Here is an 18,154-nt window from a genome sequence, read left to right on the forward strand (position 1 = left end):
AACTCACCATCTTCTGGATTCCAGCCTGATATAGCAATAGCAATAGCAATAGTTAGACTTATATACCGCTTCATAGGGCTTTCAGCCCTCTCTAAGCGGTTTACAGAGTCAGCATATTGCCCCCAACAACAATCAGGGTCCTCATTTCACCCACCTCGGAAGGATGGAAGGCTGAGTCAACCTTGAGCCGGTGAGATTTGAACAGCCGAACTGCTGAACTGCAGTCAGCTGAAGTAGCCTGCAGTGCTGCATTTAACCACTGCGCCACATCGGCTCCATATCTTCACTACTGGACCAAACTGGTTCTCACACCATTTAGGGTCTCGCTTTATTTTTCTCCTCCATCCAACCTTCCCCATTGGACTGATATTCCTTAATGGCTCATGGTGATCTTAAGCCAAACTCCTGCTTAGGATAAATACACCCCCTCTTCTTCTCAATCCAATTATCCCTGTAGCCTTTTCCTCACTCTTTCTTGGATCCTTCAGGATGTCCCAATTGTCAGTCCGTGTTTCCCTGGCTGCATTTTTAGCAACAACTCACTAAAAATACTTTTTTTCATTAATCATTGGCAAAAGGGGAGAAAAGCTATCATCAACCTGACTGTAAGTACTTAAGATTTTGTTGTATTGGACTTGCTAAAGAAGACAAAACGAACACAGCCCTGGAAATCACAGAGTTCTGACGTAGGCTTCCCCAAAAAGCACGAAGCAGATTCCTGGTCCCGACAAAAACCCCTTTTATTAAACGGATATGAATTCCTCTCATTCACACTCAGCAAAGCCCTGGCAAACAGTCTTTCAAAGGAATATTTATGACTACAGACCTTATCTATCTTGGAAAGCTGCCATGGAAATATTTTCCAAGTGAGGTACTGTGCAAGGAAAGGCTGGGCACAGAGTCTCTGAGATTCACGGACAGATCTTCACACTCCTGAAACAAACAAATGAATGAATGGACCAATTGTTTCCTGCAAAAGCCCACTCCCCTTTCGCTCCTCTTTTATGTTCTATGGGAGGGGCCAATCACCTTCCACCTGTGGCTTTACTCCCAAGTCAACCCTGATTTCTGAGTTTGTCTCTTCTTCTGTGCACACTGGGAACAGGCTCCAGCTGTTCCTCTGCCTTATTGCTGTCTACCTCTGAAGGCACCTGGTCACTGCCAGACGGCCTCGGCCCCCTCTCTGCCTCCGATGCAGAGCCTGTATCCGAGCCTTCCCCAGCCACTAGGACTGGCCCAGGCTCCTCCCTGGTCCACTCCCTGTCCGACTCTGCTGCCAGCTTTTCTGGCCGCTGGCGGACCACAACACACAACACAGAAAAACCCCAGTGTATTCGTCCAGTTTTTACGAGTTGTCATCATTGCATTTCACACATTCCGTGTAAGGCAACTTCAGATCCAGCCAGAAATCGATAACACCTCCCTCCGACCGATTAGATCGCACAGGCTGGGCCTCCTCCGGATTCCATCCGCCAGTCAATGTCGACTGGCGACTACACAGAGGAGAGCTTTTCTGTTGCAGCTCCGACCCTGTGGAACGATCTCCCTGTTGAGATTTGTACCCTCACCACCATCCAGACCTTCCCACACAGCCCTCAAGACCTGGCTCTCCCAGCAGGTCTGGGGATAGGTTTCCAATTTACCCGCCGAGTGTTGACTGTTGAATGCATGTTGTGGTTTACCATTTTATTTTTGGTCACTTATTGTTTGTCTCTTTGTTACTGCATACCCTTCCCTTGTGATTGTAAGCCGCCCTGAGTCCCCTCAGGGAGAAGGGCGGCCTATAAGTCTTAATAAAATGTCTCAAATGTCTCAAAGTCGTGGTTGATCTTTGCCAAGAGTTCGGAAGACAAAGCCCGGATCGACATCAGAAGGAAGGTGGAGAACGAAGTTCCTCTCCAGTTCTGGTGGGACTTTCAGCTCCTGTTATTCTCAACCAACATGGCGGCAAGACTCTCAGTGCAACAGGGACATTGTCGTGCTGATCGAAGTGATGTGGTGGCATTTCAGAGCCCTGCTTTAAGAGAAAGGACAGTTACAAGGAGGAATGCTTTGGGAGAACAAAGACGTTTTCCCTCCACTTACCCTTCAGATGGAGCCGCGAATGTGCAATTATTAGAAATCGCCAAATGTAACATGTTCCTCCAAATGTTCCAGCCCAGCAAACCCGTTGCAGCATATTCTACAAATAGACCCTCGGTGTTATTTGGCTCCCCCACCTCCAAAAATCTAACACATTACAGAGAATCAAATAGTGGTGAGTTGAGGTCACACGGGGGGGGGGGGCTTGGTGTAAAGGTAGGGTGGGCAGCGGGGGTAAAGCAAGGGAAAGTGAACATAGCTAAAAGCTGGAAGTGGGGAAAAACAGGGTATCCTCCCTCTGTTTTTAACTTTCATTTTTACTCTTGTACTTTGTAAGCTGCCCGGAGTCCTACGGGATTGGGCGGCATATAAATTTATTAAATTATTAATTACTAATTAATTACTGTTTTCAACTTCTTTGACTTTCCCCCTTCATCTTCCCCTATAACCATGATGGCGAACCCATGGCATGCGTGCCAGAGGTGCCATGCAGAGCCCTCTCTGTGGGCATTCTTGTCATAATCAGCTGCTCTTCTGGTTTTCAGTGCACCAGCCTGTCTTTGCAGGTGCTGGAACAGCAGAAAACAGCCTGAAAAATGGCCCAAAACAGGCTGTTTTCTGGCTGTTTGGGGGGGGGGGGGCAAAAACAGCCTCAAAATGGCCTGAAAACGGTCTGAAGACAGCCCCCCAAATGGCCTGAAACAGTCTAGAAACAGCCTGAAAATGGCCTTAAAAGAGCCTGAAAACAGCCCCAAAATGACCTCAAAACAACTTGAAAACAGCCCAAAATGGCCTGAAAACAGCCTGAAAATGGCATGAAAACAACTTGAAAAACAGCCCAAAAATGGCCTGAAAATGGCCTGAAACAGCCTAGAAACAGCCTGAAAATGGCCTTAAAACAGCCTAAAAACAGCCCCAAAACGACCTGAAAACAGTCCGAAAAATGGCCTGAAAACAACTTGAAAAACAGCCCCCCAAATGACCTGAAAATGGCCCCAAAACTGCCAAAAAACTGACATGCACACATGTTCCAGTTTGGGCACTCAGATGTGTCAACCTCGAACCCGCCAGGATCAAACTGCTGGCAGTGAGCAGAGTCAGCCTGCACTAGTGCATTCTAACCACTGTGCCATCATGCCCCTCCCTCCCTCTCCTTGTATACCCCTTCCTTCCTTCCTTCCTTCCTTCCTTCCTTCCTTCCTTCCTTCCTTCCTTCCTTCCTTCCTTCCTTCCTTCCTTCCTTCCTTCCTTCCTTCCTTCCTTCCTTCCCACTTAGCAATAGCACATAGACTTATATACCGCTTCACAGGACTTCACAGCCCTACACTAAGCGGTTTACAGAGTCCGCATCTTGCCCCCCCCCAACCATCTGGGTCCTCAGCACTACACCGTTGTAAGAGTTGGCGAGGCGGCTGGCCAAAGAATAGATGGAAGGAGACATCAGCAATGATGAGACCGAAAAGGACTTTCCCTGAATCCCTGAACAGGATTTCTTCCGTTGGAATCCCCTGGCCGATGCGGTTGAGAGATGAGGATGCTTTGTGGCTACTGGTCTCACCTGGGAGTTGGTGCAAATTCATTTTCCTCTTATACCCAACCCCCCCACCATCACCACCACACACCCACCCCCAGTTGACACCCAGTGCATTTGGGGCTTGGAGGATTCCCGTGCAATCAGGTCACGATAGCATCCCTCATTGGCCGGTAAAGGTTTGACATTTCCGATTCGCAGAGGAAGGGGGTATTTATAGAGACGTGGGCAGGCACCCTGAACAGGTGTGAAGGATGTTGAGATGAAGGGACACGTCGTCGGCTGGAAGCGACAAGCCCAGCGAGGCAGAGCTGTTAGGAGACAGAGAAGCGACTTGGGCAGCTACACCAGTTGGACGTTCTTTGAGGGGGGAGGGCAAGGTGGGTGGTGGCACGGCCCCAAGAAATCCCTTCTAAACCAACCGATACACAAGATGAACTTCAAAAGAGATCAGCTGGGTCTCAAGTTTTGGCAGCAAACCAGGTTGTTGCATATTGACAAGAATCCTGTGCTGAGAAATTAGGGCAAGAAGGCTAAATTCCCTGGGAAGATCTCCAAGGCTTGGTGGAGGCTTCCAATCACCCATGGGGACATCACCTTGGCTGTGTGTCTGGCTACTAGAGATACACCGAGGCAACCTTCGGCTCCGGATGGATCTCGTGAGAGCTGGCCACTGGCTCCTTGGAAGGTTTGAACAGGTGGCCTATTCCAGCTTGGATATTTTAAAACAAGACCATGTTAGCCCTCAGGGGAAAATACTGAGGACCTTCTTGTAGACCTTCTTCCAGCTAACACATGTTCTTAAAATGCCTAAGCTACAGCTGACTAAAATTTCCGCCTTCTAAGAACATGTGTTGGTTGGAAAAGGTGCTACCAGATACCTAAACTTTTGAGCTTGGACACGGTCTGAAGAACAATCTCTCTTCCAGATGTTCTCCATCTCTGACTTATGGGTTGACCCTTGTCCCGGCCCCTGACAGGTCAATGGTGAAATCGGTATGGATTCTTGTTCCTCGGAGGAATTCATGCAATGGTTGGACATCAATCATTTGGGTTAGTTTAATCTGGATACATGCACTGAGCAGAAGATGGCCCAAAATGTCCCCTTTTAGATGAAGGAGTCTACTATTCTGTGGTATCGTGGTATCGTTCGTATTTCTGCAGTTTATTTCCCCAAGTAGCTCTCTACAGAGCAGCTCGGGCCATGTGCTAATTATGGTTGGTTGCACAGTAAACCAGATGTTTAGATTGGATTTGGCATTTTATCCACCTATCAAATCCTTCCCAAGTATCTGGGATAGGGAGATGTTGTTTTTAATAGTAACAATAATGCCTCGTCCAATCACACATGGCTAATAAAGAATTCCATTCCACTCCACTCCACTCTATTCCATATTCTATGTTGTTCTGTCTGTTCTATTCCTTATTCTGTTCTGTTCTATTCTACTCTACTCTACCCCTTATTCTATTCTATTCTATTCTAATTACTTTACTCTACTTTATTCTACTCTATTCTACCCTACTCTGCTCCCTATTCTATTCAACTCTACTCAACTCTACTTGACTCTACTCTAATCTGCTCCCTATTCTATTCTATTCTACCCTATTCTACCCTACCCTATTCTATTCCCTATTCTATTCTATTCAACTCTACTCAACTCTATTCTACTCCGCTCCCTATTCTATTCTACCCTACCCTCCTCTATTCCCTATTCTATTCTATTCTATTCGAGTTGACTCGACTCTGCTCCCTATTCTATTCTATTCAACTCTACTCAACTCTATTCTACTCTGCTCCCTATTCTATTCTATTCTACCCTACCCTACCCTCCTCTATTCCCTATTCTATTCTATTCTATTCGACTTGACTTGACTCTGCTCTCTATTCTATTCTATTCTATTCTATTCTATTCTATTCTATTCTATTCTATTCTACCTTACCTTACCCTACCCTACCCTACTCTATTCCCTTTTCTGTTCTGTTCTACTCTACTCTGTTTTACTCTACTCTACTCAACATATATTGTCATAGATTGTAAACTGTCCCAAGTCAAGCTGCCTTTTGCAATTGACTGATGGTGTTTTTTTCAATGCCAGTGGTGTTCAAGTGATCTCCAGAGGTGGCGGTTGTTGTTATTTCTGTATCACTGCATAACTCTCAGTAGTTCAGAACTTTCAACTTTCCCAGCATGGAAGAGTTTTTGTTCTTTCCCAACATCAAGATACCCCATCCAGGCAAGTTTTGGGACGTCGCTCTCTCTGCCCAAGAAACATATTTGCTCAACCAGCAAAGAATGTGGCTGTAATGGATCCTCCTTGGCACTTCTGTGTACCAATCGAACTACCAATAGAGCCCTGAATACGCACACTAGAACCTGACCCCGGGTCACATGTGCATGTAGACAAGGATACAAATAGGAAAGGAGATCTTTTGTTATTCTTGGCCAGACACATCTAATCAATTCTAATAAATTCTATCCTGAGCCTAAAAGCATTACTCCATCTCTGGAAAGAGCAAGCGATGGCAAGGAACTCTGCACATGCTCATCGACCAGAAGGAGTTATTTATACATGCTGGTTGCCAAGCACCTGAATTTTGATCACATGACCCCCAGGGATACCGCCACAGTCACAAGTGTTGTAACTCTATTTTTAACACAGTTGTCATTTCAAACACTCACTAAATAGTTGTAAGTTGAGGACTACCTCAACTTATCCGATCGGTTGCTGGCATATTGCTCTGTTCTTGATCCTGCCTAGATACCTGATGCAACCGAAGTGGAGATAGAGTAGATTTTAGAAGCCCACCACTCTCAATTCCAAACGTCTTCTGCAATCAATGGTGTGAAGAGTTGGGGGGCCGGATGGACAAGGAAGGATGCCAGACCCCCCTAAGCACTTCCTTAACTCTCCATCACTTGAGCCCCCCCCGAGTAGTTCTCTCTTTTCTGGCACTTCCCCCCCCCCACTTAACCAGGGGAGGGGGTGAGTTTCCCTAGGACCTCCCTGCGTCCCTCTCCCCTTAACTCACTGCCTTCCCCGTTGGCTCTCCAGTTCCTCTTCGAAGACCCCCCCCCCGCGCCTCCTGCCTCTTGCCCGACGCTCGCTCGGCTTCCCTCCCTCCCTCTCCCACCCCTCTCCCCTTCCTCCCTGCCTGATTGGCCGAAGCCTGTCCTTATGCTAATCATATGCGAATAGTCCAGGGCTAGTCAGCTGACGTCACCGGGCCCAGTGGCCGCCGCCGCCGCCGCCGCCGCCGCCGAGGGAGGGGGAAGAGGGAAAGAGGGAAGGAGGGAAGAGGAGGAGGAGGAGGCGGAGGCGAAGCGGAGCGGAGTGGAGCGCCTTCCGTCGCCCAGGCAAAGCGGCGAAGATCCGGCTGAGCGCGGCGCGGGGAAGTCCGGGCTGGGCAGCCCCCTCCTCCTCCCCCCCCGCCGCTTCCCTCTCGCCCTGCTCCCGCGCGGCGCAAGCAGGCAGGCAGGGCTCGCCGGGGCGGGGCGGCCGGGGCGGGGCAGCGCCTGCTGGGAACATCATGGCTACTCTGGCCAACGGGCTAGCGCAGCAGCAGCAGCAACAGCAGCAGCAGCAGCAGCAGCAGCAGCCGCCTCCCGCCGGGCCCCCCCAGCCGCCGCCGCCGCCGCCCCCGCCGCCGCCGCCGCCGCCGCAGGCGGAGAGCGCCGCTTTCAGCACCACGAACAGCGCCGCGAGGATGAACGGGCTGACGGCGCCGGCGCCCGGCCCGGGGGGCTCCATCGCCCTGAAGGATCACGATGCCATCAAGCTCTTCATCGGCCAGATCCCGCGGAACCTGGAGGAGACCGACCTCAAGCCCCTCTTCGAGGAATTCGGCAAGATCTACGAACTCACCGTGCTCAAGGATCGCTTCACCGGCATGCACAAAGGTAGGCTTAGGCAAGGCGAGGCAAGGCAAGGATGGCCCCGAGCCTGGGGATCGCTGGCTGGCTGGCTGGCTGGCTGGCTGGCTCGCCCGCGCGGACCCCTCCTCCGGCTCCGACGCCTCCCGAGACCCGCCACGCCTGCCCCGCCTGGCCGGGCGTAGGGGCCAACAAAGGAACCGCCGCCGCGCTCTCGCTCCCTCGCTTTCTCTCTCTCTCTCTGTGTCTCTCTGTGTGTGTTTGTCCGTGTGTGTGTGCGCGCCCGCCCGTGGGTGCGCAAGCGAGGGAGACGTGCAGCTCTACTCGGAAGCAAGCAAGCCAGCCAGCCAGCCAGCCAGCCAGCCAGCCACGCAAGCTCCACGGCTTTCGGACGGGCGGGCGGGAGGGGGAAAGCGCGCGTGGCCCGGCGGCCCACGGGAAAGAAAGCTGACCTCGGGCCCCAGGTGGGCTGCCGCCTTGGGAAGATAGCACGGAAGGGTTCGTCACCCAGCGGGGTTTTTGTGTTCCTGGAAGGGTTGGCTCGGGCACAAAGGAAAGGACCGGCTGTGCGAGAGAGAGGGGGGGGAGGGAGGGAGGGGGAAAGCCGGCCCTCCCCCTCTGGAGCCCCCTCCCCTCCCCGCCCCACTCTTCCCCTTCCCTGAAGCCTGTGTACAAACTTGGGTGACAGAGAGAATGGAGCCAACAAGAGAGGATGGAGTTGTGACACGTGGAAGGGGAGATCTCTCCCCCCCCTTCAAAAAAAAAACTCCCTACATTTTGGCAGGAAGAAGTTAACACCGCCAGCAAAGCCCCCTTCCCCCCCCCTTTCCCCTTCCCCAGGTTGTTGTTCTTCGCAATTCGTCAGCTAGGCATGCGGGCGCCTTCAGTTGGGATCCCCTCTCGGAGTAAACACACAGACACACACCTTTAGAGAGGGGCGCACAGCTCATCACAACGCAGCCATGCTTGGGGTTACGGACCAACCTCCATTCATCATTTTCGCAGCTTGGCCTGGTCCTCCCGATTGTGGCAATTTATGGTCCGGGTGCATTGCACAACCCCCTTCCCCTCCCCTCCCCAGAAGAAGTAGCTTCCCAAGGTTGGGCCCATGCAAAGTTCAGCTGGGTGCAACATTGGACGCCCACCCACACCTCCCCATCAAAAGGCTGAGATGGATTTGGAAGATTTGGAAGTCAATGAATCAAAAGTATGTGAGCCTGCCTGCATGTGTGTGAAACATGTGTTGTGTAGTGTGTGTGCACGTGTGTGTAAAAGTGTGTGTGTGTGTAACAGTGTGTGTATGTGTGTGTGTGTGTGTGTAACAGTGTGTGTGTGTGTGTGTGTGTGTGTGTGTGTGTAACACACAGAGAGAAAAAAAACCGAGAGAGGGAGATTTGTAAACACAACAGGAAGCCTAGATATGTTGAGTGAGGACAAGGGATGCGGTACAGAGAGTGGCCCCTGGGCTTCACTGCAAAGTTTGTTGTGATGCATTTGTGCGTCATGGGGGAGGGGGAGTGAGGCTGGGGAGGGGTCCTGCATATGCTGATGAAGGAGCATGTGTATTTGCAGGGGAGGGTGGTAGTGGTCAGGAATCATGCATAAACACTCTGGATTTGCATAATCTGTTTCTTTACCAAATTAGCTGGGGTTGTTTTGCTTCCCCCCTCCCACCCACCCCGTTTTCCGAGTTCTTTGCAGTTGGGTTAATCCCTAAAGGCAACAAACCAATAAACCGAAGGCACCAAATATTTATTTGTTGGCTTATTACCCCGGCAAAGCTTCGTAGGCGAATATAGAGATGACATCTTTGGCAGTCCTGGTGGAGTGTGTGGTGTGAAGCTAGCATTCTTCCCCCCCTTCAAACCCCCTCCCCTCCCCACACACACAACGGTTTCCACAACAACTGGCTAAGGAGGTGTAAAGATCTACTATTGGAGGATTTCCTGCTTCTTGTTCCTCAGCTGGCTTAGATCTGGTGTGAGGACTGGTGAGCATGGGGTGGGACGTGCCTTTCTGTGTGCACACCGCGTATCTTCACGCCAGGAGCCCATGTCTGGGTCGTGGCGTGACATTATTTGCGTGCGTTCAAGTCAGCGTGGACTTCTTGCCATTGGTTGGACGGTTCCTTGCAGGTTTCTTGGCAACCTTTCCCGTGAACTGGTTCATCGTTGTCTTCTTCTTAGGACTGAGGAAAAGGGGCTGGGCCAAAGTCGCCTTAGGTCAGGATGAGAATTCGTGGTCTTCCTCTTTGTAAACAAGGGCCTTCAGCAACTACACCAAACAGGTTCTCTCTCTCGACAATGGACTGTCTACTTCTGAATGAAACCTCTTAGGAGACTCCATTGGGTTCCTACTCTGTGGAATTTCTTGGAGGCATCTAGTTGAGTAGGAGTAACAAGATACTTTACCCATCTGGCAATGTGCTTAAGGCTAGACTAGAACTCCCAGCTCCCGGTTTCTAGTGCCTATTTGAAGCAGGCTCAATATCATCATACCCGCCTAATCTGATTAGTATTTTAGTCTTTTAACAGGCAGCAAAGGAGTCTATGTGTGTGTGTGTGTGAGAGAGAGTGAGTGAGTGAGAGAGTGGGTGTATTTTGCAATCCACTTTCACTTTTCCCAAAGAGTGCCATTCTTCTGTGTCACCTCAAAGTTAGAAAGAGGTCGACCCGCTGATAAAATTCCTGGATGTTAATTTTACGGAAGGTCAGAAATCAATTATCGCGGAATGAGTGCGCTTCAGACGGGCAAAATGGGTCTGGTTTAGATCCCTGGGAGCGATTTCTAGGAGCTAAAATGGAGGATAGAAGAAGGAAAGATTTAAAAAAATAAAAAACCCCGAACAGATACCGTAAGAGAAAAAAAGTAGGCTCACTCTTGTTTAAGAATGCTTGCATTTCACTTTTTCTTCCCCCAAATAGCAGGTTCTCCTACTCCACGTTATATTTTTAGCTCCACTTCTTGGAAGTTATCAGCAGAAGGCTCTCTCTCTGCTGTCCATTAAACGCAGAGATGCGTTTTAACTTCCTGCTACATGTATGACCAACTTTTGGGGTGTTTTTTTTTAGCTGCGAGAGAATGAAAGCATTTGGTTAAGGCTGAGATCTTACAGCATGCTTCCCTGGTCTTTGAATTTTTATTTTTTTATTTTTATTTTTTAATAATTTTTTTATTTTATCAATTTCATATATACATTCACAATTATAAGATCTCATAACTGTTATTAATAATATGTATTTATAACAATTTTTCCCTACTGTTAACAATATACTTGAAGATTGCTTTTTTATCATCCCATAGATCCATCTTATCTTACAACGGTCCTACTTCTTCTTCCCTCCCTCCCTCTTTCCTTCCCTCGTTTCTTCTCTCCTACTCCCCTTCCTTCCCTCCCTCCTTCTCTCCTTCCCTCCTTCCTTCCCTCCTTTCTTTTCTCCTTCTCTCCTTCCTTTCCCCCTTCCTTTCCTCCTTCCTTCCCCCCTTCCTTCTCTCCTTCCTTCCCTCCTTCCTTCCCTCCTTTCTTCTCTCCTTCCTTCCCTCCTTTCTTCTCTCCTTCTCTCCTTCCTTCCCTCCTTTGGGGTCTTTGAATTTTTAGCAAGACTTTTTTCCCCTAAGTAAACACGTATTGCTCTAATTCCTAAGGAAATGCAAACAACATTTTAATCAGAAGTTATAAGTCTGTGTTTAGTTATCTGGCGGGGAAAAAAAAACCTCACCTGAATTCAGGGAGACTTATGGTGGGTGGCTGCATTTTTGAATTTTCAGCATCTTAATATTTTCCGTTGGTTCTTTCCTTGGGGGTAAAATGCATGATGGATACTTTTCCAAGGATGGAGATAAAAGGGGCATTTTAAAACACATCTTATGCCAATGGTCCCCATTCTCTGGAAAAATTTTTTAAAAACAATCCTGCACCAATCTCTGTTTTTATAACTTTCTCAGGATGAGCGACCGTATTTTGAAAAGTGTACTTTCCGAATGAATGCAAAAATGAGATTTTTATTATTATGCCCGCCGTTGGGTTGGCGATGCAGAATGCGTAAGAGTCAGGAAGAAGATTCACCTTCATTTTCTATCATGGCCAAGGTAGATGGACAGGGACGTTCTTTAAATAATATTTTTTTTAAAGGTAGCTTTTCAAAAAAAAATAATAATTAGGCCTGTGGGTGTGATGGAAGGAGATCGGGAAATAGATAAAGCAGTGAAAATTAAGGGGGGGGGGAATGAACCCAGATTTCACTAGGTGAGAAACAAACAAGCCGACAGGTGAATTTCTGCTTCTTGCTCAATAGGGATAAAAAAAAGGAGAAAGCCTGTCATTAAAATGAATATATATGAATATCATGTTTCTTGCTGGCAGACGGAGGGATAAAGGAAGTTGGCTGGCCCTGCCCTTTCTTTAGAAAATAATATGCCATTTGGCAGAGGGAATCAGGCCGTTCTTTACACATTTGTAAACTGTAGCATTTTCAGAGCTTCGTGGTCAGCTCCTTCCCTCGTTTTATATCCCGAACTCCGATTTAATTTGCGCTTCTCTTATCAATAAATGGCCATCCTCTTCGCCATCCGCACCAGAAGAAGCAGAAGCAGTCCTGTTTCTAGTTGTTTATCAGCAGGGGAAGCTTTGCCAACCGAAAAGAAAACCCAACTTTGCTTCTCTCTTTAAAAGCCAAGCTTGAGCCATTCAATGAAATCCCACCCTTCATTTAACGAAGACTCTTGTTGATTCTGTTTATCTGTCAAATACGTGTCTTCTGTGGCTTCTATCTGCGTCAGGGTGAACCAGTAGGGTAAACTAACTTCCTTCCTTCCTTCTCCTTCCCTCCGTCCTTCCTACTTTCTCCTTCCTTCCTTCCTCTCCTTCCTTCTTTCTCCTTTCTTCTTTCTCCTTCCTTCCCTCCTTCTTTCTCCTACCTTCCTTCCCCTCCCTCTCCTTCCTTCCCTTCCTTCTTTCTTCTTCATTTCTTCCTTCTTTCTCCTTCCCTCCCTCCTTCCTTTCCTTCCTTCCCCTCCCTCTCCTTCCTTCTTTCTCCTTTCTCCTTCTTTCCTTCTTTCTCCTACCTACCTTCCTTCCCCTCCCTCTCCTTCCTTCCTTCCCCACCCTCTCCTCCCTCCCTCATTCCTTCCCCTCCCTCTCCTCCCTCTCCTCCCTCTCCTTCCTTCCTTCCTTCCTTCCTTCCCTTCCTTCCCCTCCCTCTCCTTCCTTCTTTCTTCTTTCTCCTTCCTTCCCTCCTTCTTTCTCCTACCTTCCTTCCCCTCCCTCTCCTTTCTTCTTTTCCTTCCTTCTTTCTTCTTCATTTCTTCCTTCTTTCTCCTTCCCTCCTTCCTTCCTTTCCTTCCTTCCCCTCCCTCTCATTCCTTCTTTCTCCTTCCTTCCTTCCTTCTTTCTCCTACCTACCTTTCTTCCTTCCCCTCCCTCTCCTTCCTTCCTTCCCCACCCTCTCATCCCTCCCTCATTCCTTCCACTCCCTCCCTCTCCCTCCCTCTCCTTCCTTCCTTCCTCCCTCCCTTCCTTCCTTCCTTCCTTCTTTCCTTCCTTCCTCCTTCCATAAGCACTTGTTTGTCCATCACCTGGTTTGTCCACAGGATTCTTCTTCTGGCTTGAAGTGTCTGTCACTCTTGATTTCTTTCCATTGGAAGACAAGAGGGTTGCACTTATTAAGAGTTATTAATACTTAATCATCTGGCAGATTTAATTGTGCCAATATTAAAAATGCATCAATGTCAAATTTCGCTCATTAAATATTTACATTTTCGAAGGGAAACTGTTTTGCTGCTGTTTTAATATCCTTTCAGGAAGCTTTATATAGGATTTAATTTTTTAAAAAAAGGGGGAGATGGGGGGAAAGCTCTGATGTGCCCGGTATCCTCTGAGCTGCGTCTTTCTCCTCTTTTTACCGAAGGGTTAAGCAAAATAATAATAATAATAATAATTCCCCTTCTTCTACCCCACGGAAGTAAACACCATCCCTCTCTGGTCACTTCTCCCCATCCAGCGGCCGTGCGAAGCTGATGTGAAAATCCCAAGGTGCTAATCTCATTTGTGACTATTTAGCCATAACAAAATATCAGCTGAGCCTTCCTGGAAGGAAGAAGTTAAGAGGTGACTCAGTGCTGGGTGGCCTCTGTCTTAATTCACTACCCGCAGTGTGTGTAGGAAAGAAGGGAGGCACTTGCCCAGTTCAGCAGGACCAAGAAAGTACAATCAAACAACTCGCTCGATACAACACACTGATCTTTTTTAAAATTTTTCACGCCTTTCTCCCAAGCACATTGAGCTACAAGTGTACCCCAACCGTTGCCCAGTCCACAGCTATGATCTCCGCATCCTTCCATGTAACGTTGACGTTTTTCAGATTCTTCCTGGTGCCCGGTTTACTTTAGCCTTCCTCTTTTTTCTCCGGCCGTCTGGTTGTATCCAATTGATCACGCTCTTTGCTGGACATTGTTCACTCATGTGGAAAACCTGTCCGTCAAACCCCGTCCTTCCCTCGGTCACTATCTCAGAGAGTCTTCGGGAATTGCACTTCTTGGTAGAATGTCCTCGTTTGGAACAGGGTCCTTAACTGTGTGACACGCTGATCGAGCTCAATTAAATGTGTCCTTAGCCACCACACTTGGATTTTAGGCTTCAGCTTGGTTAGTACGTATCTTGGTTTCGGCGGGCAAGGAGATTGATGTTGAATTTGGGAGCTGCATGAAAGTTTGGGTGTTTGTTTGCTTGGGAGATCAATGAAGTGGGCAAACTTAGAAAATCATTTAATCAGCGAGCAGGTTATGATTGGTGTGTGAATCCAGGCTGCAAGGCAATGTAATGACAGCCATTAAACCATCATGCAGCTTGGTGCGTAGAGTGGTTTGTTTGCTTGATGTCTATAGCCACCCATCTCACATATGTACATGACTCTAGATAGCTCACATCTAATAAACTCAGGGGACACTGTGGCTCAGTGGCTAAGACACCCAGCTTGTTGATCAGAAGGTCGGCAGTTCAGCTGTTCGAATCCCTAGCGCCACATAATGGAGTGAGCTCCCGTGACTTGTCCCAGCTTCTACCAACCTAGTAAGTAAGTAAATCTTTAATACGGTCAAAGACCAGCAATACACATTAATTTTTACACTATGTTAAAAAGGTGCTGACATTAAGATATAATTTAAAAGTATTGACGTTAAAAGTGGAAAATAACATACATGTTCTCAGATTGTTCGAGTTGCTCCCTGGTTTACCTGGGTGCAACCCCTAAGTATAGGAGTAAATACAATGGTCCAAAGATTGTTAGAGATATGTCCAGATAATTGGTACCAGATGACAACTATACTTCTGTAGCCAATTTTTTTCTTATGGACATTGCAGCCGCACAGAACTTTGCCACTGCATACATGGTAACCGGGTTAGTGTCCTGGAGGAGAAAGCCTAGATAAAAATGGTCTGCCCTCCCTGGCAATCTCTCTAATAAGGGGAGAATATGTGCAGACCTACAAGCTCTCTATACCTGGCAGTGTAATAGAACATGTGAATTATCTTCCACCTCTCCTTTACCACATATACAAACCTGTTCTGCAATAGGTGTTCTCTTATACCTGCTCTGGAGGAGTGCAGTTGAAAGCATGTAAAAAAATACAAGTAGAAAAATAGGGACCCCCTTTGGTGGGAAGGGAACAGCGTTCTGTGCGCCTTGGGTGTTTAATCCTGCCGGCCACATGACCATGGAGACATCTCCGGACAACCCTGGCTCTTCGGCTTAGAAACGGAGATGAGCACTGGCCCCTAGAGTCGGGAACGGCTAGCACATATGTGCAAGTCTTTACCTTTAATAAACTCAGATAGCCAAGGATTTCTTATTCAGGAACACCAAAATCCAGCAATAAACGAACCATAAACCCATTTTCTTCATTCAATGTTTAGAGCCAATTCTGATTGGCCTAAAAATGGACTTTGCTAGCTATACCAACTATCATCAAGAATGTTGAACTCAAATATTTGGGACATATATATGGTGGGACATGGTGGCTCAGTGGCTCATGGTGGCTAAGACTCTGAGTTTGTTGATCAGAAAAGTCAGCAGTTCAGCTGTTTGAATCCCTAGCACCACATAATGGAGTGAGCTCCCGTGACTTGTCCCAGCTTCTGCCAACCTAGCAGTTTGAAAGCACGTAACAAATGCAAGTAGAAAAATAGGGACCACCTTTGGTGGGAAGGAAACAGCATTCCGTGCGCCTTCGGTGTTGAGTCATGCCGGCCACATGACCACAGAGACATCTTCAGCTGGGTCTTCAGCTTTGAAACGGAGATGAGCACCGCCCCCTAGAGTCGGGAACGACTAGCACATATGTGCGAGTGGAACCTTTATCTTTTAATGAGTATGACCAATTATGGATTATTTGAAGATTCAAAGCAATGAAAAAAAATATCTTACTTTTCCTTCACCCCGTGATCCGATCTAAAATGTATTTGAGATGGTGCTCCAAAAAATTCTGTTTCTTCCACCCAAGAAGAAGGCTTCAGATTTGCATTCAGGAAAGGTCTACTCTCTCTCTCTCTCTCTCTCTCTCTCTCTCTCTTTTTTTTAACTTCGTTCCAAACTTCTTTAAGAGAACACCTTAAAGTGCCATCGTTTCCTGAGACAAGATAGATGAGTGACAGGGAAAGAACCTTGTGCTGTCCTTTGATATCTCTTGGTCATTTTGTCTGACTTCTGTTTGGCTTCCCTATCTCAGCTCAACCAATATTGTCCCTTCAAAGTGTCAGCAAATCTTTCCCGGGATCCTTTTCTATTCATTCATTCATTCATTCATTTATTTTCATTTCTTTATTTCGGTTCATCAAGCCTGTATAAGAAAACAAGTGTAAGTATGAACATCACATAGAAACATATAAGTATAAACATGGACATGAATACACGAAACGAATACAAATAAATGGGGACAGTGCGACAGGGACGGGAGGCACGCTGGTGGGCTTATGCACGCCCCCTTTACGGACCTCTTAGGAATGGGGTGAGGTCCACGGTGGACAGTTTGAGGTTGAAGCTGTGGGGGTTTGAGGCTGTAACAACAGAGTCGAGTAGAGCATTCCAGGCGTTGACCACTCTGTTGCTGAAGTCGTAATTTCTGCAATCGAGTTTGGAGCGGTTTACCTTGAGTTTGTATCAATCGTTTGCCCGTGTATTATTATTATTTTTTAAAGGTTTTTTTTTTCATTTTAAATTTTCATAACAAACACAACACAAAGAACTCTCCTTCTTTACACACTGTGGAAAGCCTATTAGTTGGTTACAAAAAGCTTTCGTGCTTCTCTTCCACTGTCGTCACAAAATTCCTACTAACTCAAGTATTTTAAATCAGGTATTTTTATACACGTGACCATCATCCTACCTCCATTTTCATTTGACTATAATTGTTTAAACGTCCTTCATCATAAAATCTAGGTTTGCCCGTGTATTATTGAGGTTGAAGTAGTTGTTGACGAGGAAGGATGCTGTAGCAGACACTTTTGTGTACTACGATTAGGTCAGGCCATAGAATCTTTTGCATCTAAAGTCCAGAAGCTCACAATATTAGCCCCCAGTGACAATAGCCTGATGTGGACTTTGCGCACGTCTGGTGTGCTAATCGGGATGATTTTTATTATTATTTTTTGCACTCATCCCAAGTGTGTTGGCGTCTTCCTGCTGATGCCAATTAGCCAAGCCCTGCTAATCCATACCAACTGTGTGAAATCAAATTCTCACTGGGTTACACGTTGACCTGCTACCAAATTGTGCTCAACTCCCCAGCAGGAGATATTTTCCCCCAAAGTATCTATTGGTAGCTGTTTCCCCTGCCCACTGCCCAAGACTGAATCTGGGCCTTTGTCATGCAAAGTCTTTAGACATTTCCCTAAAGAGAAAGTAATAGTCTCCTCCCTTTAGGTTACTGAATAATAGCTTCTGTCATTCTGAATAAAGTAATGATTTAGAATAGAATAGAATAAAATAGAATGGAATGGAGTAGAGTAGAGTAGAGTAGAGTAGAGTAGAGTAGAGTAGAGTAGAGTAGAGTAGAATTCTTCATTGGCCAAGTGTGATTGGTCACACAAGGAATTTGTCTTTGGTGCAGATGCTCTCAGGGTACATAAAAAGACAAGATATATTCATCGAGGATCATTAGGTACAACACAATTATAGTCATAGGGTACAAATTAGCAATCAGGAAACAATCAATATCAATAGAATGTAGAATAGAATAGAAATCTAGAATAAAGTAGAGTAGAATAGAGTAGAGTGGAGTGGAATGGAATAGAGTAGAGTAGAGTAGAGTAGAGTAGAATAGAATAGAATAGAATAGAATAGAATAGAATAGAATAGAATTCTTTATTGGTCAAGTGTGATGGGACATACAAGGAATTTGTCTTTGGTGCAGATGCTCTCAGGGTACATAAATAGACAAGATATATTCATCGAGGATCATTAGGTACAACACAATTATAGTCATAGGGTACAAATTAGCAATCAGGAAACAATCAATATCAATAGAATGTAGAATAGAATAGAATAGAAATCTAGAATAAAGTAGAGTGGAGTGGAATGGAATGGAATGGAGTAGAGTAGGGTAGAGTAGAGTAGAGTAGAATAGAATAGAATAGAATAGAATAGAATAGAATAGAATTCTTTATTGGCCAAGTGTG

At 46.8% G+C, this 18,154-nt stretch overlaps 1 protein-coding gene across 4 annotated transcripts in view; it reads left to right on the top strand.

Annotated features, from left to right (window-relative positions):
- The first annotated feature begins 7,142 nt into the window (after nucleotides 1–7,142).
- The window catches only part of CELF6 (CUGBP Elav-like family member 6), a 172,434-nt gene continuing 161,422 nt past the window's right edge, over nucleotides 7,143–18,154 (top strand). The window contains exon 1 of one of the 4 annotated variants that reach the window (XM_087704094.1): nucleotides 7,143–7,512. In XM_087704094.1, the coding sequence (XP_087560220.1) occupies nucleotides 7,143–7,512 (370 nt within the window). The remainder of the gene's footprint in view (nucleotides 7,513–18,154) is intronic. The other 3 variants (XM_087704096.1, XM_087704097.1, XM_087704095.1) reach the window with 3 other exon arrangements.

The sequence above is a fragment of the Thamnophis sirtalis genome, unplaced genomic scaffold (assembly GCF_051295495.1).
Source record: "Thamnophis sirtalis isolate CommonGarterSnake01/CBP01778 unplaced genomic scaffold, rThaSir2_p1.2 scaffold_2, whole genome shotgun sequence".
NCBI classification, from domain to species: domain Eukaryota; kingdom Metazoa; phylum Chordata; class Lepidosauria; order Squamata; family Natricidae; genus Thamnophis; species Thamnophis sirtalis.